Here is a 26,225-nt window from a genome sequence, read left to right as displayed (position 1 = left end):
TCATCTTTGTAACGGCCACAGCGCCCTGTCCCTGTTCCCGGGGCCGCCTCGAAGAGCACACCAGATGGACCCGCGAGCACCTTCCCTGCAGGGGCCGCCACACCAGGCGGCACTGAAGCATCCTGGGAGGAAGCGGGCCCGCGTGGGGCAGGCAGGGGCACTGGTGACAGAAGTCTGGTGGCATGACCTCCCGTCCCCTCTCCCCCCGCCAGCCCTGTGTGCTCTCCCAAGTTAAGGAGGCCTCTCCTGTCTGCCTGGGTCTCCCGCCTGCTGCAGAAAGAGGGAGAGGACTGCAGCTCTGGGGGAGGGGGGTCCGAGGTCATCCCCAAGGGGGCCCAGGGAGAACACCAGACAGAGAACGGGGAGGTGCGGCCCTCAGCCCTGCCCCACTCACCTCGGTGTGCCCGTACGTGGGTCTGGAAACAGTTATAATATTTGTACTTCTTGCCACAGATTCCACACTCATAGGATCCTGGACAACAGAAAAGGAAGGGACAGGTCAGTCGGTACCCAACATGTGCAACCATGAGGTCCCAGGACCCGCAGTGATGTCCCCAAGCAGCAGGAACTCTGTGACAAGGGGTCAGGGGTCATCCAACGGGCTGTCTCGTCCCCGGCAGGCAAAGGGGCAACAAGGACCAGCAGAAACAGCATTGAGCCGGAGGTTGGGAGGCCAGGGTCTCGTTCACAAGTTTTTGCCCCAACTCTCTAAGTGAACTTGGGCAAATCACTTCCATCTCTGGGCCTCAGTTTCCAAATCTGTAAGGCGGAGAAGGCAACTCTCATACTTACTCCTTGAGAGGAAAAAGGAAATGAACATAAAAGTGTTCTTTCAGAATAAGGAATAAATGGCATCCACGGGAGGAAATCAACACGCATTCAAGTAACTTCTACCTCCGCTGCCTACCGGGATGGGACAGAGGTTAAGAGGACAGTCTTCGAATCACATGGATCTGGTCTCTGTCCCTCTTCTGCCATCTACCCACACCACGACCTTGGTAATTCCCTTAGACACACTAAGCCTCAGTCTGCTCACGTGTCAAGGGGCTGTAAGTACCCACCTCACAGGGATGGCCCCACGATCCCCCTAGGAAGCGCCCAGCCCTCCCACGGATGTGCCCTCCGGGGAGAGCACAGAACACCGGGAGGCGGAGCAGCTTTCTTGTTCTCTCGGGCATGCGGAGACCCACACGGCGTGATTGCCTGACTCCAGCCCTCCGCAGGGCCCTTTTCCCGGGAGTGGGTAGACTGAAACGGCCGAGTTGCCAGCAGGCATTTCAGACAGGTCAAGGTGGAGCCCACCCACACGGAGCACGCGGGAAAGGCCCATGGCAGGAAGCCAAGCAGAGCCCCTCAGACCTAGCCTGGCAGGGGCCCCACGAGCAGAGGCCCTGCCCAATCCCTCACATAGGCCCGCTAGCACCTGGGCTCAGGCCGCATCCTCCCCAACAGAATGGCCAGGAAGCTCGCACCAGTAGAGGCCCTGGCCCCACTCCGGGGTAAGTGCGCTGGAATGGCTGGGGCTAAGGGCCTAGGAACCCGCCTTTTTCAAAAGGGTCCTCAGGGGATTCTGACTCCCAGCAACGAGGTACGGGAAGCACTGGTTTTAGAGTAAGGCAGGCCTGGGAAGGAATCTCCACTCTACCATCTGCTGGCTGAGCCTTAGTGTCCTCCTGGGTAAGGTGTGGACAATGCAACAGCATCGAGTGAAGACTGAAGAAACCTCAAGTGTTCCTGCCGTGAGCCCAGATGTTCGGTGAGTGCAGGCATCACCAGTTCCTATTGTCTTCAGCCCCTCCCGGGGGCAGAGGCCTGTTTACGTGTAAACTCCAGGTATTAAGTCATAAGAGCACTGAGCTTGGAGACTGTCAGCTCTGTTCCGCCACCCCCCCCCCCCCAGCTGATCTCAGGCACATCCCCCTTCTGGTCCGAGCCTCAGCTGCCTCACCTGTAACACAAGACGAAGATTCCTACACCTCATGACTGAGGTCAGGATTAGTAAGACACTACATGTGAGCCGGCTGCCACACAGACAGCCGCGCCACCGCACTCCTGTGGGTCACTAAAGGGGACGCTGTCATCCCAACACCAGCATGGAACTTAGCAGTCTGTCATCCAGTGGTTTTCTATGTGTTACCCTGGTCTCACAGGGAAAAATACACATATGTGGAGCAAAGATCCAGTTGTGTATTTCTTCGTTTTTAGCCCCGTGATTGGCACACAATGGGGGGGGGGGGCTCAATAAATTCACAGTGTCCTGCTGTTCTCATCTGTCCCCGAGTAATAATGACCCTGACTCCCCTCCTATGGCTGGCTATGACCCACTCTTCAACAGTTTCTGCCAGTTTCCCTTCAACCAACTGAGAATTTATGGAGCATCTTAAACATGCCCGGCACCGGAGCCCCAGCCGTGAGCGAGAGTGTGAGTGATCGCCGCCCTCTGTCTGCCAAGAAGCAGACAGGCCACTAGGCAAGGGGACGGGCAGGGTGATGGGGTTACCACAGTCAAGTGCAGGACGTGGTGGGCCCAGTGCAGGACCCTGGGTCAGGGGAGTGAACAGAAGAGGCGGAAGGAAAGGGGGAGATGGACGAAAGGTGCCCCAGGGAAGGTGGAGTCTCTCCCCAGAGGACTGAGGTCACAGCCTCTGACAAGGAAAGACTTGGTTCAGACTTAACCCGCTTCCAGGTGAGGTCTCTATGCCCCAGCCCTGCCACAGCCCTGGGCCTCAGTTTCTCCAACTGCAGTCAATGACCTAAAGACTTTTTCAAGCTGTGTAATAACTGCAGGCTGCAACGGGTCCCCCCACTTGCCAACCCCCTTGATTCTGTTCACAAGCAGGCCAGGTCCCAACCGGCTTCGTGGGGTTTTCCCTCAACCCACAGAGGGAGCTGAGGATCTGTGCAGTCAGTCTTGCTCATGGATCTCAACCCACACAGAGTCACAGCGGGTACGGTCATCAGTCTTACATCCTCGCCTGGCTCCCCAGGGTAGAGCGGGGCCCTCGCCCAGTGCACTCCTAGGACTGAGTTCAAGGTCCTGCCTGCCTCCTCACTGCCACTCACCCTAAGACCTCAGGCTTCAGGTGCTCTGTCTGCAGAGGGGCTGGGTGTGCAGACAGCTGGAGGGTGAGGCATGAGGCAAGGGCACCAGAGTGGCAGCCCCACAGGGCAGTGGTGCCAGCAAACCTGGGCTCAAATCCTGGCTGACCACGTAAGCAGCAAGAGGCCCCGGACAAGTCATGGAAACACTCACGCCTCGGGCTTCCTCTCTGAACACAGGAAAATGGCACCCACCTCGGGGGGCGGCTATGAGCAATAATACTGTGGCTACTTAGAGCACAGTACCCAGTACAAAGCCAGCATTCAGTACAGAGAAACTGCTGTGACGATCAGCATTTTCCAAAGTTCTTTACAACCCAACTTCCTGAACGCACCCCGGGAAAGAGAGACCCACAGTCAAGCTGGTGGGAGGCATGGCCGTCTTGGGGAGGTGCAGTGCACGGGAACTTGGGGAGGTCCTGCACTAACCTAATGGTTTAACCCAAGCTCTTCTAACACATTTGGCCACAGAACTCCTTTATACCCCTGGCCTGTTTCAGAGTTGCAGCCCATAGCAAGTGCAGCCAGAATGTTCCCGATTTCCCGATTTCCACGTGCTCTGTCGTCCCTCTAACGGCCAAGTCTTCCAGGGCCCCTGGCGGGCTCAGATTTGCTGCCCTGTGGCAGCGACAGGGTGGAGGAGGGCGGCCCCTCACGGCCCTGCAGATGCTAGCAGGTTCAACTTATCAGGGGTCTGCAGGTGGCGGCTATGTCCAGCCGTGCCCCCACCCTCATGCCGGCCCCAGTCAGGTCCTCCTGCCCCTCAGCCCTCACGTACCAGATGCATATCTCAACGCTTGGTCAAAAATCCAGGTCCCTGAATAGCGGCTTCGCACAGATCCACCGTGGGGGCTGCCTTCGGGCGCTTTTCCATCTGAATTACGTAAGAAATCAGAAAGAGCCCTTAAAGTTGGGGGTGCCTGGAAGGGTGGGGAAGGAGCCAGGTGAGGAGGGGCTCCAAGTCTCAGGTCAGCCAGTCACCTGAGCTCCCGGGGCCTTGGCTTCTCCATCTGAACACGGAAGGGTGACCAAGATCGTGCTGTCTACGTTTTCACTAAAGAACTTGTCCTGGCAGGGGACATCCACACATTCTGCTGGGAGGCTGGCCTATGGCAGAAAGCAGCGGCTACAGGCCCAAATCCCCCCAAAGTTTTGTTTTCTCTATTCTCTGACTTATAACATAACATTATTCGTAGTATGGTTATAATGCTTCTCCCCAGAAGCCTTCCAGCAAAATGAACCTACAGGGAGGCCATGCCCCGCGTATGCCGTGGTCTTATGTCCCCCAGCCCACAGCCACTGCATACCCCAGTGTGGCGCATGGGGCGCTGACCAGCCTTCCGGGGGATTCTCAGCTCAGACCGTCCTGGCCGGAGGCCTGACTCCCTGCCAGGTAAGCTTCCTCACTCTGCGGGTTCCCCAGCTACCCTTTTGTCGTCACCATCATGGTCTACTAAATGCCAGGTGCTCTAACACTTTTCGTTCGAGCCTCTCTTACGTCTCTGCACAGGCTTGGCCTCTGAGCCCAACGCACAGGTGAGGAAGCAGAAGCTGGCCGGGTGTGCGGCGACATGCCCAGCTCACAGAGCCAAAGAGGGCAGGGTATGGACTCCGTGCCTCGGCACACGTCAGCTCAGCTCCCCGTCACACACCCAGAAAGACAGGTGATTATCATCCCCACTGTTCAGATGAAGGAAGCGAGGGCTGGAGGGACACATACGGCCAAAGGCTGCCCAGATCGACCTTGATCCAGAACCTATGTGTGTGACCGCCACACCTCTGGGTAAGCACCAAAAAGAGATGATGCCTGTTAACATGTACCATTTGCCGACTGCAGTCAGGTCTCATGCCCATCCTCCATCCTTCCAGAAGTCCTCGTGTGGTTGGGACAACTCAATACCCATTTCGGTGATGCACATGAAAATTCTAGGGACCAGATGGCCCACGGTTGGGGCTACCCAAAGCTAACGGCTGGCCAGCCTTCCGGCCTCCAGAACCATCCTACTGGCACACCAGGTCACCTCCAGACGCCAAGGTGATTCCCCTTCAGTCCCGGGGCTCCCCCCAAGTGCTGCCGGGCAGCAGATCCCACCCCCACCCCCACCCCGGCACCATGTCTGGTCCTACCACAGGACCCCTGGCGTCCCCTATCCCCTATCACGGCTGCCAGGAGCAGCTGACAGAGCATGCCAGCACATGGGAGGCAAGCCTCTACCTCTCCCCAACCCTGCTGTTGCTACTGACACAAGAAGCCACAGGTGCTGAATAATAGCACCTTTCCAGCATTTTCCAGAAGCACCTGGCAGAAAGCCTGGCTCCTTTCCCAAGAGGATGGGACAGATCAGGTGAGGCCAGCTGAGACCAGAGGGGTCTCAAGGGGGTGGGAGTGCCAAGGAACACCCAGCCCTCTTGGTTCCGGGACCCAGCACGAGTTGGGCCCACAGCCTACTGGGGACGAGGGACCTGGAGAGGTAGTAAATCATGGACAAGTGGGTTTCCTGAGCCTCTCAGGGCTTGGACTCAGACCAAATGTCCTTGGGTCCAGGGTCTTCCAAGCAGAGTACAAATCACCTGGGGATACATGAGCAGTCAGTTTTAAGAGAGTCAATACCCCAATCATCAACTTTCAAATGTATTCTTCCCTAAATTCAATGTGCTGGAGACGTGGCAGTGGCTGGGGAGGCCCCACGCAGCTGGCCCTCCTTCCTACTTCCCTCCTGACCCCACCCTTATGCACTACAAACAAGGTGGTTCCTTCGTCCCCCATCCCACCATGGTGCCCCCCCATGGGGGCTGCCCACCTCAAGGCTCCAAGCAAAGAGGGAATCCCAAGTTTTAAGAGCAGACCTAGAAAGTGGGTGAAATCTAGGGAGCAATGCCTTCGGTGAATCAGGTGATTCCCAATTCTTTGCTCTTAACAAAACTGAAAAAGCATCTAATGGAGCTGTCAGCAGAGAAACCATTAACAACAGCGTCTGATGACAGACCCCGTGCAATTTTCAGTACACAATTTGGAAAGAGTTCCAAAAATTGAGTGACGCTCAAAACTCCATCCATCCCTGGTGCCTTATGTATGTGATTAAGCTTTCTAAGTACTTCTGCGTATGGAAACCAAAACACAGGAGTTCAATGAAAGCTGAATGTTGTCTCGTGCAACAAGAAGAAATACTAATTCACTGAAACAGGAGCCAATTGAAAAAGAAATGAAGCCCCATCCATTTCATCAAGAGGTGCATTTTCAATTAATTGTTTATTTTTACATTTACTGTTTATCTGAATTTGTTTTTGACAAACTGTATACTAATAATAACTCGATCGGGGGGCGGGGGACATTTTAAAAAGTACAGTTTTATGATCCCAACAAAATTTTTAAGAAATTTCTATTTCAATTTATGTACATCTTGTTGTGGGAGATGACTGTAAAACAGCGATCAATAAAAGACTCTCAAGCATAAAAAATATATTACATTAGGATAAACTCCTGCGAGGGAAGTGGACTGGAAATATGAGTTCAAGGAGAGAAAGGAAAGATGTAAAATTTCTGACTGTTAAAGACGAGCTTGTTCGTATGTTTTTAAAATGGATGATGGCAGATATCAAACCGCAGTGGGTTTGGATTCTCTCGGATACATTTAAAACAATGGTTTCACGGTTATATTTCCAAAATGACACTTTTTTTTTTTTACACAATACTCCAGAAATTATATCCTTTGAAATTATCTAAACTCTGGATAAAAATGTGAGATGTCAACTCAAAAATATGAAAGAATGTACGATTTCTCAAAATTCTTCTGGGAGGTAATGAACAAAAAGAAGCTGGAAAGCCGTTGGCCTTTTTGGTTCCTGTCTCTCCAGATGTAACCCCAGGTATGTCAATGTCCTGAGGCTTCAGCTAATACACTGCTGGTATCTGCTTTGCATTTTGGGTCTCCCGCGTAAAAACGCTTTCATACCTATTACTTCACTCTGCCCCCAGCAAGTCTACTGGAAAGACAGGCAGATGTTACTACACCCACGGATCGATGAAGACAGTGTGGCTCAGAGAGGTTAAGGATCCTGTCCAAGACTCCACAGCGGGGCAGGTCCTGGGTCTCCTGGATTATAGTCCGGGGGCCCTTTCCCACGGGGTTGCTCTAACTAGGACCCCTGCCCACCTTGAACCAGCAGATGAAGAGCCAGTTGCAGAGAGAAGACGTGCCCGGGAGGGCAGCCAGAACTCCCCTACTCTCTGCCCCCGCTTCCCTGGTGGCTGTGGCAAAGAGCTGAGTGTTAGTTCTGGCAGGCTCAGGTACAAAGCCCTGCCAACAACCTACTGAAACAGGAAACTATCAGCTGGAGCCACGGAGCGGGACCTGGCACCCCTGCCTGGGTTTGTCACAGACCAAAACCCGTATGGCTGTGTCTGAATGATGGCCTGCTCCTTCCAGAGCCGTGGCTGAGCTGCCGCCTCCTTTCCCTGCGCCTCCTCCCCGGGCAACCCTGCACGTGTGCAAACACCTCTACCCCTTGATGCTCAAAGCTCACTGCCTAGAAACATCCATGTAGTCCCCCATCTGAGCCTTCACTGTGCCTCCTGCATCCCGTCCAGAGATTTCCAAGACAGAACTCTCTCCCTCACAGGCCTATATCCAGTTCTAAACAGTTCCCACAGTCACAGACGCCTTCCTTTTACAGAGTTGAAATCACCTCCTGGTGACGGCCCTGTATCGGTTGGAGCTCAACATTCTAAAGAATGTGTCCGCTCCTTCCCCTCCCCCTCAAATGCTTCAGGTTGTGAATACTTATCCCCCATCATCTCCCCCACACCCCCACTGGCCCTGCTCCCAGTTTCTTCCTCCCCAGGACAAAAAGCCCTTAGCTCTTCTTTGGGGCTCCTCCCCACGCCAAGAATGAACTCTCTGGATATAACCTGGTTGGCCCACACCCCGTATCTGAGGAGAGCCCAGCGGGGTGCTTGTTCCCTTCATGGGCTCCTGCACCTGCTGCTCCTCCTGGACTCCCTCATGTGCAACTTCCCCAGGATTAAGGGCTGATGCTCCCACCCCACAGAGAAGAGCACCCACTGCTTGGTAGTACGTTCTGACCACGCAGATCATGGCATCTGAGCATCCTTATCTCTCAGGAAATGTTCTGGGGACTGAATGTCCTGATTGTTGTAAACTCCGCTTGCCTCCTCTTTACCATCTAGGACAAGAAGGGCAAGCAGGTTTCCACTTCGTATTTTTCAACTCTGGCTGACTGGCAGAGACGTCTTGGTGAGCACTGTGTTGAGAAGGATTCTGAAGTGCACTGTTACAGTGTGCAGGGATCAATTAGCAATGCCTGCCATGACTGTGGACCGAGGTGTAACAATGGGAATACCTTGTGTTCAGAATTCTCCATCGTGTTCTTGAAACCTCAAGTGTGGCTCTACCATTCCTCGGGCTGCTGTGCAGAGGTCCGCATGCAGCTTGACAGGTGGAAACGGGAATCTGTTGCCTCACTTCCTTTCACTTCTGGTCTTATCCAATAAAGTCATCAAGTTCAATATTACGATCTCTGCTCTTCTTGCTGAAAACCCCTGAGTTTCCCCACACTGGCTCCAGTGGCAGTGACGTTCTTTCTAAGAGTGAGAGATATCTTTCTCAGCACGGGGAACTTCTGGGCAGCTGGGAAACGGCAGCCGACACTGCAAGCTTGGCAGCCAGCCTCCTGGGCACGGATACCCCTCCTGACTCTCCCAGCCTGGGAAGCTGCCAAGTGCCACGCACGTGTCCAAGCCCCAGCTCCTCCATGGGAAGTGCCTCAGATGATGTTTGTGTCATTGGGAACACTGTTTGTTTGATGGCAGTTACAGGACCAGTGAGGACCCGGGGGTGGGGACAAGGGGGGATGGAGCTCAGAGGAAAGGCAAACGGGAGGTTCCCGCATGGCACAGCACAGAGTGACCAAACAGGGACACTATTCTATTCAGCTACAGAGGCCGGCTCTGAGCCCCGAGCGCGGCTGGGTGAGCAGGGCGCTCCGGAGGCCCTTGGCTCTGCAGAACCTCATGCTTCTCTGCCAAGTGCCGGGGGAACACGTTAACTCCACGACACCCGGCCACCGGGGCACGGAATGCACACCGTGGCAGGTGCACATTTAAAGGGATGGCTCTAACCGGGATTCTGCTCCTGGCTACATCCCTGAGAGGGCTTTCCCTCCTCGTTTTCCTTCCAGGCGGGAGGGATTTGCTGTGAGGGGGATGGACCCTTCAGGAAGTGGAAGGAAATATCACTGACTTGCTGTGTGGCCCAGGGCAACTCTTCCTTTCCGTAGAATTGTTTGCCCCTCTATAAAATGAGGGGATAAGGGGGGTCAAATCTATGGCACATATAGCCCCACTGACCATCTCCACGTCCATGGCAGACATCAATAATCAATCATGCCACCCTTTAGAATCGTGAACACAGGACTCCTTATAAACAGCAGCAATTACTTGGCCCACAAGACAAAATCTAGTTGTTGTCTTGAGATGAGATGAATTCAAAAAGCTCAATTCTAACTATTTGATTTTTTTTTAATGCTTTTCTTTCCTGGCACTGAGGCCAAACCAGATTTCTCTGAGCCTGACCGTCGGTAGAAACTACACCCTCGAGGAGGAAGGTCTGCCTTGATGGATGCGAGATGAGCCTCCATAACGAGCAGGAAGTGCTCCCAGGCCCTGCGACAGTACAGGCTCCAAAATGGCGGCTCCACTCCCGACTTGCGGGAGTGGCTTTATTCCTTTTTCTCTTTTTTACTCCTCTGACTTGTGGCTTTACTCCTTTTTCGTGAAGAGTTTGCCAAAAGCAGGTTACTTAGAAATGTCCCTGGATTCTAGGGAGGGAGGACTAGAAGGGGCCCCAGGGATAGGACAGATTGCCCTGTCCAGTCCTCAGATGAGAAAATGGAGACTCAAATTAGACGCTCAGTCAGAGCCCATGTCTTCTGACACCTCATCCAGTGCCAGCCTTTTTCCCCACCCCATGTTTTTTCCTCTACACCACACTGGCTTATTTCTTAGGCTTTAGAAAAAAGCAGAAACTATTACCACTCTTCCCCCTTGAAGTGGTACTTCAAAGAGGTACTCTTCCCCCTTGAAGAGTCACGCTAATACTACTGATAATAATAGCAAATCATTTATGAAGTACAATGCGGAGTGCTTTATGTACATCATCTTATTGAATCTTCACGGAACCCCAGGAATTTGCAATTGTGAGAACTGAGGCACAGAGAGGTCACGTAGCCTGCCTGAGGTCCAACAGCTATGACATCAGAGAGCCCGGATTCACTTCCAGACTGAAGACCCAAGCTCATTCTCTCTGCACAATGCTGTCCTCCTCCACTGCCTCTTTTGATTTGCACACCCATGAGGTGGGCAGGACAGGCAGGGAGCATGCCTCACTGGATAGCAGAGGACACTAAGGCACAGCAAGGCCAAGGACCCTGCTGCTGAGCGACCGCTGAGTTGGAAATCACCATCAGAGGCTGGCACGAGGCCGTGGGGCCTCTTGCTGTGCAGGCAGCTGGCCCAGGGAGGACTCCTCCCAACACTTGCCTAGCATGGCTGCTATAGGCCTTCCCCACCAAATCCTGGCTGCTGGCTCCAGCCCAAGATTCAGATTCAACTACCCTTCACTGGCCATCTCCGGGTGAAGACACATACATATATCTACTGGGCCCCATGAGTCTCAAAACACACACCCCAAAGTGAGGAAGGGCACACCCTCTCTTGGGGTAGCTAACACTGGCCTTGGCTCTGGGAGAGTGAATACTGAGGGAAGAAGGACAGACATGGGCTCCTGATAAGCCCCTTCTTCCACTGGGCACTGAGCTAAGTTACTCCTGCTCTTCACCAAATACTTCTGGTTCATTCCAATTCTGTCATGAGGGATGATGGCATTTCCCGGCCACCTGAGATGGGGAGGGGCCATGTGACTAATGAGGCCAACGACAGGGAGAGAACTTAACTTTTCTCCTTTCTGGGCTGTAGCAGGTAACAGCTAGTGTGAATCTCTCCAGAGCTTTCTCTCCCTCTGTCCCTTGGCTGGCAGCATTTCATACAATAGCTGCTTTTAGCCTGGGTCCAGAGCAGAGCCCCCAGATGACCCACAATGGGCACGTAATATGACTTAAGAAATAAACCTTTGTGGTTTTGAGCTACTAAGATCTCATCACTCTCAGGCTCGTTTGTTACGGAGGCATAACTTAGCCCCATCCTGACAGTTATGGCCCCAATGTCAATACTGCTCCCTAGAAGCCAGTCCCTACTAGGCATTGCGGGGTGGGAGCAGGGAGCATAGAGGCACGGGTCAGAAAAGTCCAGGGGCTCCTAGTCTCAGGGCAGAGGTAGGCACAGGCAAGGCCCCTCTAATTTAAAATAGATAATGGGAAAGCCGCCTGGGTGGCTCAGTCGGTTAAGCATCCAACGTGATCTTGGCTCAGGTCATGATGTCTTAGGTTTGTGGATTCGAGCTCCGCGTCATGCTCTTCACTGACAGCGCAGAGCCTGCTTGGCATTCTCTCTCCACCTCTCTCTCTCTCTCAAAATAAGTAAATAAACTTTAAAAAAAATTTTTAAATAAATAACGGGAAGTACTCACGTGAGGGGTAGGGTATAAACGGAACTCTGACCAGAAGAGATTAAAGAAAGCTTCTGGAAGGTGGCGGCACAGGAGCCGGCCTTCAAAGATGGGCTGGATTTGGGCATGTGGAAACGGACAAAGGCTTTACAGGGAGAGGGAACAGTATGAGCAAAGGGCAAGAAATGCTGCATAAAGGCAGAGTGTGCTAGAACGAAAGGTCCAAAAAGATCATAAATAGGAAAGAGGGATCAGGTTACAGAGGATCTCGATACTATGGCCTTGACCCGACACAGCGGAGTGGGAAACCCCAAGTTTATTAGCAGGGAGTGACATGGTCACTGATTTGTCTTTGCCAAGGCCCCTGGCAGCCAGAGTAGAGGGCAGGTGAGGGCAGAAAGACACACAGGCATGGCTGTCAGCGGGATGCCGCAACGACCCAGATGGGGCTGACAGGGTCACAAGGAACCGCAGAGAACAGCCGGGAAAGGGAACACGAGGTTGAGCCTTGGCAGCTGGAAAGAAAAGGCAACAGGACTTGAGCATAAACTTGGGGACACGCAACAGGGGAATCTCCGCACAAGGCCCTGTGTGCCAGACATGGGACGTGAGCCAGAAGTCAGGAGGAAGTGAGCCAGAGCTGGACCAGGAAGGACAGGCAGAGGGGAGGGGGGCGGCAGCGTCTAAGAACACACTGAGCACGGGAAACGTGGAGCAGCGCGGATGAGAAGGGAAGTCTGGGAACAGGCGAGACAAGTCCTCCATGGCAGGCGAGGCACGCGGACTTCACAGACCAGGGTTTGCAAAGCTGTGGCCTCGGAGTGACTCCGACCCACAGACAGGTTTGTTTTGCTTGGCAGATTTCAAAAGTCAGATTAGTTGCCAACATTTAAAGCCAAAAGAATTCACATCAGATTTCTCACTTCTGGCGTGTGGCACGTCTACACTGAGCCCGTCTCCCACCCAGTTCCGGCGGCAGCTGAGGACCGAGCCCCTCTGTGTGTGTTCTGGGGGAGGCCTTGCGGGCATCTGGGTCTGTGAGCCCCGCCGGGTGCAGGTGGCCCTGAGGGGAATCCCCTGGCTCCCGCTGGAAAGTGAGGGGGGAGAGAGAATTTCTAAGAAACTCATTTCCACAGAGCTCCTCTGAACCTGACCCAGACCAGAAGAGGCAGGGGAAGGTGCCAGTCTGTCACGAGTCCGGTCCCGAGGGGGCCTGTTCCAAGCAGGACGTGCACTGGGAGCTGCTTGCAGGAGCCCGCGGTGAAGCCAAAGAGAAAATAAATGCAGACAGGCATTTAGGACAACGAGCGACGTGGCGGTGCTAGACCTACCTGGGGCACGGGAGCCCCACGCCATGAGGGATTTGCCACACCTACAGAAAGTTCCGGGCACCTGACCCGAGCAAGTCTTAAAGCACGGATAGGGCTCTGGCATGTCAGGGAAGGAAAGAAGAGGTCCAGACTACAACTGTCCAAGCAGAGGCAGGTCTAAGGAACCTACGTCCTTCCCCAAGGGCAAAGCGGGGCCACCTACAGTTCTCTCAGCCACGGACAGGCAGGACTCTTCTCTCCAGGACTCTGACCCCACGCCCGGGTCCCGGCCCTGACCCTCACGGAGAGGCACTCACCGAGGGTCTGCTGGTTACGAACGCCACCGATCACCACGCAGATCTCGGCGGGCACGTCGCCTGGCCCGTCCTTGCTGACCACCTTCTTCTCCTCCTTGGCCTCCCCCTGCCAGATCACCTCCTGGATGTAGTCATCAGGTAGCTCTGTCTTCACCTTCACCTCCGTCATCGTTCCCTGCTCGGCACTCAGGGAGGCCTCGGCCGGCGCGGGCTCGGGCCCCTCCACCTTGGTGCTCTTCTGGCTGCGCTTCAAGCGCTCCCTGGGAAAGAAGAGAGTCTGTTCAGCGTGGACCCCGTGCCGGCCCCCAGACCTATCTGGGAGCCCACCAGCCCAGGGGGTTGCGAAATGTTTAGTGACAGACCCATTTCTCCGTGAATCTCACCCTGAAGCACCGGCACCCATGGCGGCCCCTATGGGTCCTCCAGGGAACCCCAGGGCTCCGAGGAACACCGTTTGAAAATCATTGGGCTAGTATGGCTCCAACGCCACTCATTTTACAGATCTAAAGCGGTCTAAATGTGCCCAGTAACTCCTGTAACTGGGGTTAGAAAAGACCTACGAGGGCAGCTACGGGTGGTTGAAATCAGTTCTTCTCCAGGTTTGATATGCACATCAATCAGCTGAGAATCTTGGTAAAATGCAAATTCTGATTCAGCAGATCTGGGGTTTAACCTAAAACTCTGCTTTTCTTGCTTTCTTTCTTTCTCTCTTTCTTCTTTTCTCTTTCTTTCTTTCTTTCTTTCTTTCTTTCTTTCTTTTCTTTCTTTCTTTCTTTCTTTCTTTCATGTTTATTGTTCAGAGGGAGAGAAGAGCATGAGCAGGGGAGGGACGGAGAGAGAGAGAGAGAGAGAGAGAGAGAGAGAGAGAGAGAGAGAGAGAGAGAAACCCAAGCAGGCTCCGAGCTGACAGCAAAGAACCTGACATGGGGAGCATGAGCAGGGGAGGGACGGAGAGAGGGAGAGAGAGAGAGAGAGAGAGACAGAGAGAGAGACAGAGAGAGAGAGGGAGAGAGAGAGGGAGAGAGAGAGAAACCCAAGCAGGCTCCGAGCTGACAACAAAGAACCTGACACGGGGCTCAATCTCACAAACCATGAGCCAGGCGTCCTGAGATTCTGCTTTTCTAACCAAGCATGCAGCAAGGCCGATGCTGCTGGTCTTCGACCTGCACTTTGGACAGCAAGGGTTTAAGTGGCTTGATGGGTACAAAGTGCCCAGTGCTGTTCCCTTCCCTCCTTGGCGGAAGGGCTGAAGATTCATCCAAGCCCCTCCCTCTTCCATCTCACCGACGGGAGACTACAAGCCAAAAGCCTCACTCAGACCTTACCATTCTGGCTTCCACGTGGCTCTGCAAATACCAGAAAACATTCTCAAGGTAATGAGCTCAATACTGAGGTGGGCAGGGAGGGCACAGACCACCGAACCTCCTTTATGGGAGGGCACACTGTGGCCCAGAGCACAACTGGGGCTTGCCCCGGGCCACACACAAGACAGGTGGCAGGCCAAGGCATGAAGCCTTGACATCTCTTGAACAGAGCGGTTCAACGTGACTCTCTGTGTTATCATAAGGGGGAGCCTTCTGGCAAGGGGATCATCACTATCACTCCCACCTCTGAGGTACTGAGGCCAAGGTGTACCACACTGGGAGATCACATCACGTGCCAGCCCAGGGATGCCACCCTGTCACATCCGGTCCTCTCCACTGCTTCAGAGAAGCTTCTGGACTGAACTTGAAGGCCCACACTTGAAGCACACTCAGGCAAGCCCACTAGCATGCCAACCGAGCTTCGTGGAGGTGCCAGGCTGGGAGGCAGGGACCCGGGTTCTGACCCTGGATCTGAAGCGGGCTTGTTGTAGGACTTTGGACAAGATTTTTCTCTTCTCTGGGCTTCAGCAGCTCCATCTGTGACAGGAGCATGAGTTTTTATCACATTCACTGTCCCTCCCAGCTCTGAACTTTCTCTCAGGTTGGTGACTGAGCAAAGAGAGGAAGAGGGTCCCAGCTAATGAGGAGGGGACAGCAAAAGGCCACTGGGGAGGTCCTAGTATGGACTGAACTGTGTCCCTGACCTGCCCAATTTGTATGGTGAAATCTTTTTTTTTTTTTTTAATGTTTATTTATTCTTGAGAAAGACAGAGAGAGAAAGAGAGAGCAGGGGAGGGGGCAGAGAGAGAGAGAGAGAGAGACAGAATCTGAAGCGGGCTCCAGGCTCCGAGCTGTCAGCACAGAGCCCAACGTGGGGCTTGAACCCACGAACTGCGAGATCATGACCTGAGCCAAAGTCGGAAACTTAACTGACTGAGCCACCCAGGCGCTCCTATATGGTGAACTCTTAATCCCCAACACAACTACAGCTGGACACAGGGTCTTTAAGAGATAATTAAGGTTAATAAATAAAGTCACAGGGACCTAATCTGACAGAACAGGAAGACAAATCTCTGTCTCCCCACCACGTGACGACAGAGAGAAGGTGGCTGTCTGTAAGCCACGAAGAGGGTTCTCACCAGAACCCAACTGTGCTGGCACTGTGATCTCAGACTTCCACTCTTCAGGACCGTGTGACAATATATTTCTGTTGTCCAAGCCACCCGGTCTGTGGTCTTCTGTAATGGCAGCTCGAGCTGACTACTGTTCAGGACTCAGATGGACCAAGCCAGAGTGAAGAGGTAGGCTGGGAGTGGCCCGGGTGACTCAGTCAGTTGGGCGTCTGAGTCTTGATTTCAGTTCAAGTCATGATCTCATGGTTTGTGTTCAAGCCCCGCATCGGGCTCCGTGCTGATGGCACAGAGCCTGCTTGGGATTCTCTGCCTCTCTCTGCTCGCTCTCTGTCTCTCTCAAAAATAAATGTTAGAAAAAAATGTCTTAAAAAAAGGCAGGCTTGTGGGGAACCAGCCAGGAGCCAGGGCTGTCCCGTCAGGCACCTCCTTGCTGTGTGACTTGAGCCACCAGCTGCCCAACCTCCACGCCCCAGTTTTCCCATCTGCAAAATGGAGCTAACAGAATTGGCAGGCAGATTTCAATCAACTAACAAAACACTCAGCACAGTGGCTGGCCTGTAACAGCTATCAAGACATGGTCATCATTACTATTCTTAATAATGACGCACTGTTACGGCATCCTTAGCACTCAGTGGGCCCAGTGACACCTCCTCCCGGCGTGTGCCACATCAGGGCCACCATACACTCTTTGGGCTCTTACCCTTCTCTGCATCAGGAAACATAGATCGGGATGGTTCGATCGCCTCAGTGTTCATTTCTTTTACTTACTGAAGAAACACTGAAGTTGCTTTTTATGTGCCGGGACTATTCTAATATACGGACTCTTTCCATCTCTTTCATCTCCGTTAACAAATGGTGAGGAAGTCCTGGGATTATCTCTGCTTTACAGATGAGGAAACAGAGGCACTGAGAAAAGTGACTTGATCCAAGTTACGCGGGTAGTAAGACATGAAACCAAAATCAGACGTAGGCATCTTGGGTCTTAGCCACGGTGCGCTGAGACTCAGGGAGAAACCTACAGAGGGAAGCCTGCCCATCTGCCTCTGGCAGCTCCCACACCACCCACTCTTTGACCTTCTGCATCTAGAACAGTCCAAACCGTGGTGCTAGTGGGTAAGCCAGAGGAAGGCAGACTACCTGACTTTTCTGGCTGCTGCTTCCTCCAAGGGGGTATCTTGAACCAGAGCCCCCTTGCTGAGGACCAGTGACCCTGGGAAGGGATAAGCCTACCCACTCCCTGCTGTGTTTAAGAGTCATCACAGGACAAGGGCACCTGGGTGGCTCCGTCGGTTAAGCATCCAACTTCAGCTCAGATCATGAGATCATGATTTCACAGTTTGTGGGTCTGAGCCCTGGGTCGGGCTCTTTGCTGACAGCTCAGAGCCTGGAGCCTGGTTCGGATTCTGTGTCTCCCTCTCTCTCTGCCCCTCCCCCGTTTGTACTCGATCTCGATCTTTCAAAAATAAATAAATGTTAAAAAAAAAAAAGTCATCACAGGACAAAAAAGCCTCTTAGTTCAGTGAGGCCCCAGGAGCCACGGGAGCCGCAGGTCTAAGAAGTGACCAGGGAATAGCTATGGCTTCAGGAAGGGAGGACAGTCTGCAGCCAGCCACAACAGAAGGGGATGTCCTGGGAGCGAGGTCTCCCTGGTGCTGGGGCACCAGAGCAGAGGCAGGCAGAGAGCCTGGCAGGAACCCCATGTGATGAACTAAGATGGGAGGTTCTGAAGTTGGATGGTCCCATGACCACTTTTGGAACCGCCACCACCAAGCTGTGGGTTCCTGCGCAAGTGACTCCAATCCCCTAAGCCTCAGTCTTCACACCCGTACGATGGGGATAAACACAGCACCAACCTCACAGCGCTGTGAGGCAGAGACAAGGCAAAGTCTGCAAGGTGGCCCCAGTGGAGATGTCCTACACATATCTATGGTCTTATGTAGGGGTGCAGGGGGAGGGAAGCATGCAGAGGACACAGGGGAAGGGTCTTACATGGCACAGACGTGCAGGGGCTATGGAGGTAAATCAACAGGGGTTTAAATCCCATCACCATTACATCCCAGCTGGTGACCCTGAGTGAGCCCCTGACCCTCTCTGAGCCTGTTTCCACATAAGTGATGTGGGGAGCCCCGTATCTGCTCAAAAGGTATTGTGAAGATCAACCACAAAAATGTAAATCCAGGACCTCATCTAGAGTGACTCATACAGCAGAGGTGATCATGCCCATGGGAACCGGTGACAGCTGCTGAAGTCGCTGCTCCCTGACAGAGACAGACCACAGGGATGCTAACCACCAATCCTGCTGGCTTACTGGGCACAGGGGTGGAGCTCGGGGACCCTGTCTGAACCCGAATGCCAGCCCGGCAAGAACAAAGCCCGCGGGTCTCAGGGGGGCTGCTAGGCAGGCTGGTAGCTGAGGACTCCCTCTGGCTTGGCCCTGGCTGGTCCTGAACCTGCCTGCACAAAGGGTTAAGCCCCAAGCACAGGGCAGATGTGTTCCCCAGGACAGCAAAGAGGCCCAGTGGAGATGAAGGGTCCAACCTGCTTGTGCTCCCCACAACTGAGGTCACAGAGAGGGAACAGAACAGACCCTCCCCCTGAAATACCCTCAACCCCCCTTCCTCACTGCCGACACCTGGAAGCTCAGCCTGAGGTCTACGAATGCTTGTCCAGCCACCCAAACAGACTCAGTGTCCTTTTCTGCTCTCAGGGACCCCTGCCAGCATCAGGACGTCCTGGTGGGAGGGAGGAGTTGCTGGAATCAGACAGGCTAGGCATTCACACGCCCTGTGACCTTGGGCTGGGCTCCCCCTCTGAACCTCAGTTTCCTTGTCTGTTAAAGAGGGACCATGATCCTTGCCAATGTGGGGGTGAGAGATGAGCCGGGGAGCTGGGGCCAAGTAGATTTCCACAGATGGCATCTGCCATGATGATGACATCACTGATTCATGAGGACATCCTCACCTCTGGGAGGCCTTTCTTATCAGCTGGGAGTGGACTCAGACCCCCTTTCTGAACGCCCATCCGCCCCCACACAGGAGACTCTTACTCTGCAAGCTACACGAGCTATCCTGTCCCCCGAAAGGCACTCCCTTAAATGGGATATCCCCGAGCCCTGGAGGTACCAAGGACACTGGCAACTTCTCCCGGCTCCATGCTGTAGATTTACAAGCCCAAATGTTGCTTTTCTCGGGTGCTTTGCATTTAATTAGGTGTCCTAATAACAATGGAATCACCGAAGTACTTATATCACTTTGAATTAGTGGTGTAGCATCTTCTAACTTCTTTAAAAAAATTTTTTTCATATATCATTTTTTAAAATAGAGCTCATTATTTTAATTATATCCATTTAAATGTACAGTGGAGCCCTTGGATATTCTCAGCACGAATCATTAGGTATATTAGTGAAAAAGCACTCGGAATCTATCTACATGCTGACACTCCATAATCTATTCTATTTGTGTCGCTGTAAAATAGATTTATATATAGATAACTACAAAATAGTTGCTCAAGATATGCTATGAATTTTATATTTAACCTGAGTCACACTTCAACATAAAATCTAAAGTCAGGCACTAAAAGGATATTTCTCGGTAAGTATACACCGCTCATGCCAGAAGGCCAAGAGAGAAGCCGGACCAAGTGGCCTCCTTGCCCCCTAAGAACGGTGACCCCTCATTAGAGCAATGGTTCCCAAAGTGTGTTCCTTGGAGGCTTAAGGGTTCCATAGCAATGGTCCAGAGGACTGAATGAGGCTTGAATGAAAAGAGTGGTGTTGAGTGGGCTCCAAGACCCCTACTCTCTCTTTGATTTTAGCCTGATGTACTACATATATGTGCTTCTTTCTCTCTGTACTGGGGTAAATGGTGCCCTCCCCCCCCCCCCCCGCCGCCACCTAAGATATGCCCACATCTTAATCTCCAGAACCTATGAATGTGACCTGACTTGGAAAAAGCCTCTTTGCAGATGGATGTATTTAATTTTAGGACTTTAAGACGGGATCATTGTGAATTACCTTAGGTGGACCCTAAATGCAAGGACCAATGTCCTTGTAAGACAGACAGAAGAAGGGACAGTGCAGACAAGAGAAGGCAACATGACCACCAAGGCAGAGATTAGAGAAATGCAGCCACAGGTCGAGGAAGGCTACAGACACGAGAGCTGCAAGAGGCAAAGAACAGATTGTCCCCTGGAGCCTCCAAAAGTGTGAGAGAACAAGCTTCTGTTTTAAGCTCCCCAGCTTGTGGTAATTTGTTACAGCAGCCGCAGGAGACTAATACCCTCCCTATGTTAGACTCTGAAGAACCCGCTCCACTGCAATTAAGTCTGCAAACCACCGCCCTCCACCACCCTCAGCCGCCTTCTGCTTCGTTCTTACTCATCCCCAGCGCCGCGTGCGGCCGGTCCTATGTGCCCGCAGAGCCTGCCTGGGAAAGTTTCAGAAACAAATCTCTTCCTCTGGGTTTTGCCAGATGGCTCTTCAAGTGCTTGGGCCCGCCCCACCCCATCTGGCATCCACAAGAGCCCTGCAGCCAGATGCAGACACTGAAGCACAGAACAAGGCCCAGCCCCGGCACCGCCGCCCCGTGCGTGGCAGCAACTCAATCAACACTGTGAACGAAGGGCATGCGCGAGGTCACGCACCTTCCAGTGACCAGAAACAATTTTCCCGACTCCTATCCGGGTGCTGTTCCCACTAAACCCTGTATCAGTGGACTGGGGACCCAAAGGCCATGCCATCTCTGGCCATGTGGGAGGAGGAGTTTCAAATGACGTCATGTGCCCAGGAGTCAGACAACTTTGCTTGCGGGTATAATTTCTTCATCATTCCACCAAAAATGCTAATGCCTGAAGCTCTGCCAGGTCACGGTACTTACGAGGGATCCTCAGCACACCGGAGATCAGTCCTACCCCTGCCTGACTCGGTTTTTCCACCTGCATGACAAGGGACTTGGAATCTAAGGCAGCGGTAGAGGCTGGACCTCCACCCAGCAGGGTAAGGGTCTCCTCGCACAGGGGCACAGGGCGGGAGCAGTGAATCCGTGTGCCCTGAGGCTCTGCCTGAGGACCACCCACCTCCTGCAAAGGCTACTGCCTCTTCACTCTGGCACTTTAGCCACCGGAAACAATGTTAAGGGTGGTGGGGGAGGGGGGCGGATCTCTAATCAGTGTGTAAATAATGACTTAGTTAACTCCCTCTAGAATAAAACTTCATTAAAAGACTCCACTCATTAGGAATGAGGGTTAAGTAGCCTCAAGCTGAGCTTCAACACACTCTCCACAAATGCACAGGGTGTTAAAAGAATTAATGCACATCCAGCCATGACTTCAGGGTCAGCATTTACCCTGATGCACGGGCTGACCGCTGACCAAGTCCTCCTGCGCTACCCAAGTGCCCACCTACCGATGATCTAAGAGCAAAGGATTCTTCCTATTCGGGAGTCAGCAGGGCCCTCCTTGGCAATGCTTCCAAGTCCAATGAGGCTTCCGCCTCCCCCGTTCCACCAGGGCTGTTCTTCCCAAGGCCCCTGGTGACCTCCATGCTCCTAGAGCCTATGGTCCCTTCCCGTCCTCAGCGACCTCGTCCTCTGTCAGTAGCCCTGGACGAGCTCCTCCCCCTCTCCTCTGTCCAGCTCTTTGTTCCCTTTGGCTCTGTGCTCGGCTGGTGGGCCCCTCCTCTATCTTCTGCTAATTCCTCTTCACCAGCCCAACCCTTATATACTGACATGCCCCAAGGATCAGTTCTAGAACCTCTTCCATCTTTATCCACACGCACTCCCTAAAGTGATCTCATCCAGACTCATGTTTTTAAATATTAACAATGCGACGATGAATCCCGAATTCTGTCTACAGCTTGGACTTCCCCCCAAACTCCAGACCTGCACACACAAAACTGCCTGCTGGACACCTCCTCCTAGATGCCCCACAGGGACCCATATTTAACAGGCCCCAACTGAGCTGTTGTAACATACCTCCCCCCAAGTCAAGACAACTATCCTTCTGACTCCCATCCCACTACAGCTTGCAGTCCACGATGCCACCGCCAAATAACTGCAGACTTCTCTATTTCAGTTACATCCCTCCAGCTTCTCGGGCCCCGGCTCTGGAACTAACCTCTGTTCCCTCTCTCTCACTGCGTACTAATGAATCTACTGGCAGATCCTGTCAACTCCCCCTTTAAGGTATGTCCAGAACCTGGCTACTCTTTCCCAGCACCTGACCACCCCCTGGTCCCAGCTGCCGTCCCCTGCCTCCTGTCTTGTTGCCATAACCACACACAACCACACCCCCATACCTCACAGCCGGTCTCCTGCTCCTACCCCTGCCCAACGCCCCGATGTCGACGTTCAACATAGCTGCCAAGGCGACCCCGTCCAAACAAGCCAGGTGATGTCACCTCTAGGCCCAAAACCCACTGTGGTTCCACATCTCAGCCAGAATAACAGCCAGAGCCCTCGTCCCAACCCTCAGGGCTCCCTGCGACATGCTCCAAGCACCCGCTGGCCTCATCTGCTAACACAACCCCCTTGCTGGCCACACCGGACTCCCTGCTCTTCTCTGAGCACGTGGGGCCTCCAGTTTTGTTGAGATATTGCTAACATAGAAGACATGAAAGTCTAAGGTGCACCAAGTGATGATCTGTACTGCAAAATGACACCTGCTCTTGAGGCTGCAGGGCCCAAGATGGGGTGCTGGGCTCCCCAGTGGCGGCTCTCTCTGACATCCATCAGGGAGCCTGCAGCCTCAGCCCTGTGGTTTCTGAGAGTGCCCCCTCTGCTTCTAAACGGCTCCTGCTCTGAATGTGCTCTCTGATTCCACGTGCTTGGGAGAGACCTCCAGGGGTAAAGGCTCTACCCCACTGCCATTTTGTATCCCCGTGCCCGGCTCCCAGCAGATGACAGCTAATGTCTGCTGAACGACACAAGCAGACAATCACCGGAGATAGATACGCCAGCGTGAAGGTGGAGGTGAGAACGGCAACGGTACCATAATGAGGGAGTGAGGACAAGGGCCCCTGTGGCGTACTGGGTGGCTGTGACATGCCAGGCATGGTGCTTCACACCGGATCCATGCACCGTCCCACTGATGCCAGGCATATCACAACGCCTGACAGGCTGGGTAGTTTTGCTTTAAGATAAGAAAACTGAGAATCAGAGAAACAGAGTGACTTTTTCATGGCCACACAGCTTCCTAGTGACAGAATGGGATTCAATCAGATCTGCCCAACTCTAACGCCTGGGCTTTGAATCACTTGGAGGACTTCTGTTTCTCTTCTCAAAAGAAGAGACGACTGGGGTGCCTGGGTGGCTCAGTCGGTTGAGCGGCCGACTTCGGCTCAGGTCATGATCTCGCGGTCCGTGAGTTCGAGCCCCGCGTTGGGCTCTGTGCTGACAGCTCAGAGCCTGGAGCCTGTTTCCGATTCTGTGTCTCCCTCTCTCTGACCCTCCCCTGTTCATGCTCTGTCTCTCTCTGTCTCAAAAATAAATAAACGTTAAAAAAAAAAAAAAATTAAAAAAAAAAGAAGAGAGGACTAAAAACAACGACAACAAAACACCTGTTGAATGAATGAACAAATTAACGACTGATGGACCAGAAATTCCAAGAGACGAGTACATCCCCTCATCTCCTACTGTATCCTCAGCATCCGGACAGACAGGGGCACATGCTAAGATGCTTCAAACAGCAACATAGAAACGCGATAAAATTAAGGAACGAGGAGTTCCACGTCTGCCACAGAGAAATGTGCTTGGGCTTTTTGTTCACTGTTGACCTCTAACTCTCCTTGAAGTCTTCCAAAATGGCTGCTGTTCAGATACGGCCTTTGGACACAGGGTCTCCTGCTTTCAGTGACGAGGACAGGAATTGTAACCAGGTTAGAGACTGCGGCTTCCACCAGCCAGGAAGGACCAAGAGAGAGACCCCTAGAGCAAAACCCCAGTTTCCACAAACCCGGATAACGAGGCCCGTGTGTTTACTATTCCACCCGTGTTTCAAATCTTCACATCGCCCATGCCTTAATAACCCTCAGAATTATCTGCGCTTCCATTTGTCATGTATCACTGATATATTTTAATAAATAGTCAAGCAGAAAAGATTAGATTAATAGATTAAAACTATTAACCTATTAAACAACTCTTAACAGTCTAGAAATTCAAAATAACCTACAATGCATAAATACATCATTAGTTTGAGATAATTCGTAGGCACTTAATTTTCTTCAATGTATGTTGTCAGTCAGCCACGACGCTGGGTAATACTGCAGTTCCGAAAGACAGCATGAAGATTTAAATATTAAGAGTTAATTCCCTGGTTAATTTAAACCTAAAATAGAGAAAAGCAGGAGTCTTGAGCAATGCTGTCAAGTCACCAACTCCGACATTTAGCAGGATGGGGCCCTCCGGGGACAGCTGGGAACTTCTTTTACGGGTGTCATGGCACAGGGAAGGTTGGCCCAGGTCATTAAAAAGAATTATTGCTAACAGCATTTTAAAGAGACACGCTGCATTCCTCGTCCAATGGGTGTAGCGATGGTACAATTCGGAACCGTGAGCAAGGTGCACTGCTCTCCCAAGACTCACCTTTCTGAGTTTCTCTTCACCCAACTGTCGGGGACACTGCAGACTCAGGATTTCTTACTCGGACAGCATTCCCTCCGCTGGCAGGTGGGGAAGGGAGGGGGGGTCACAGCAGAGTCCCTGCCCGCAGTCCTGCAGAGACCCTCTGGGGCACCTGCGGGGTCCCATGCAGACCCCAGAGAGCAGCCGACTCAACCAGCGAAGACCGAGACGACTCCTAAGTTGGTCGTCACGCTGGCTGATGTGAGAACAGAGAAAAATTACGCTCCCTCTGCCACCAATATGATTCCCTACTGAGGCTGAGACTTAGCTACTATCTCTCTTTCTCTCTGACGTCCAGCTCCTCCGGCCACTTTCTCCTTGGAATGAAAGGTAAAGAAGCTTCCCAGCAGGACCCCTCTGCTCCAACATCCTGCCCACACTGACAGCTGATGCCCGGAGCTGCCCTTCGGCTGCCAATGTGCCCCTAACGTGGTCCACGTCTTCCCAAGGTGTTCGGGGGTAATAAACTAGACGCTGAGCCGTTGCCAAGCTTTCTAACCTACTTACGCCCCGCTCTCCTCGCATGGAAGCTGGTGAAGTTAATGCGAACCACTAAGAGTTGTTTAGAAGATTCAAGGACAGAGATGTACGCGAGGCACCCAGCACAACACCTCACACATAGTGGGGCTCCATAAACATTAGTTCTTTTCTCCCATCCTTACCAAGTATTTGCCAGACAAAAACGTGGAAAGTTTGGCCAAACTATGAAAAATATCAGCTCGTAGGCCAATGATGGAGTACTACTAACTGAATGCAGAGGGGCGATTTTTCAGCCCCAGAAAACAGAAGAAGTGGTGGGCATGGCCACCCCCCTCCCCAGGCAGCAGCGATGAGGAGGGGGAGGAGGACACACTGCAGCCAAGTTCACTGCAGGATGCGAAGGCGGCAGTGAGCAGGAAGGTAGGTTTGGAGCATAAGGGCATTCTTAAGCATCACGCTTTGCATGGAAAGCTGGAGGAAGCACAAGCCGAGGGTGAGAATCTTTCTGTTCCCTTAGCAGAGCCAGACAAACGGTGAGGCTGTGGAAATTTCCTGAGCTGTTTTCTCAGATCGAGGGCCTTTGACATCAAGGGGCTCAAGAAGCAACCGGGTTGGACGATCCGAGTTACCCTTCTCAAGATGGCGCCTCTTCAGGACGAGGCGAGACTTCTGAATGCCCTGAACGGGTCGGCTCGGTGCAGGGGTGCCACTTGCTGAATCTGTTCAGACTCCTTCTGGGTGCGTGCACTGAAAACTCCTGGGTGCATGCACTGAGCACAGGGCTCCCTAGGGACCCCAGTCACCTCCCTCTGCTCGACCACCGCAAGCCATTTAGCAAAAATGATTCACCGCTTTCGATGTGCATTAGTTTGCATTTCTGTGGCTGTCTCCAGAGGGCAACCTAAGGACATGCCTGAATTTTCCGGAATCTGCCCTATCTGCAGAGCCTAGGTTTAACAGTAACTGATCAGACAGACAGGAAGCCCTGCCCACCAAAAAAGCACTGGCCTCGGGGAATGGGTACAGGGTCCCCAGAGTCAGCCTGCAATTTTATGGCATTTTGTGGCCCGACTTCGCCCCAAGTTTGGTATGGTGAGCATACACATTTCTGGAAACCAAATCCGAGCTCCAGTAACTGCACCATAAGCCTAGAATCAAGATAAAGATGTGCCCTGGCTAAAATATACCCAGCATGCTCCAATAATCCATTCTGCTAATATCGTACTGGTCAGGGACCACCATCGGGGCCAACTGCTACTGTGAGTTTTTTGTACAAATGAAGTTAATTTGTTCAGGGATACTTTGATTTTACTGCTGAAAACCAA

The 26,225-nt window shown here is 52.8% G+C and overlaps 1 protein-coding gene across 5 annotated transcripts in view; it reads right to left on the bottom strand.

The window, feature by feature from the left end:
- The window catches only part of ZNF618 (zinc finger protein 618), a 185,468-nt gene that overhangs the window by 51,707 nt on the left and 107,536 nt on the right, over nt 1-26,225 (bottom strand). For 4 of the 5 annotated variants that reach the window (XM_019454087.2, XM_019454092.2, XM_019454090.2 and 1 more), the window contains exons 3-4: nt 13,309-13,568; nt 395-472 (exon numbers count right to left, since the gene is read on the bottom strand). In XM_019454087.2, the coding sequence (XP_019309632.2) occupies nt 395-472; nt 13,309-13,568 (338 nt within the window). Of the gene's footprint in view, nt 1-394; nt 473-3,877; nt 3,974-13,308; nt 13,569-26,225 lie in introns of all 5 variants that reach the window. The other variant, XM_019454088.2, reaches the window with a different exon arrangement.

The sequence above is a fragment of the Panthera pardus genome, unplaced genomic scaffold (assembly GCF_024362965.1).
Source record: "Panthera pardus isolate Hobbes unplaced genomic scaffold, ASM2436296v1 HiC_scaffold_20, whole genome shotgun sequence".
NCBI lineage: Eukaryota > Metazoa > Chordata > Mammalia > Carnivora > Felidae > Panthera > Panthera pardus.
Note: the sequence above shows the minus strand (reverse complement) of the source record. Positions and strands in the feature narration are given on the sequence as shown.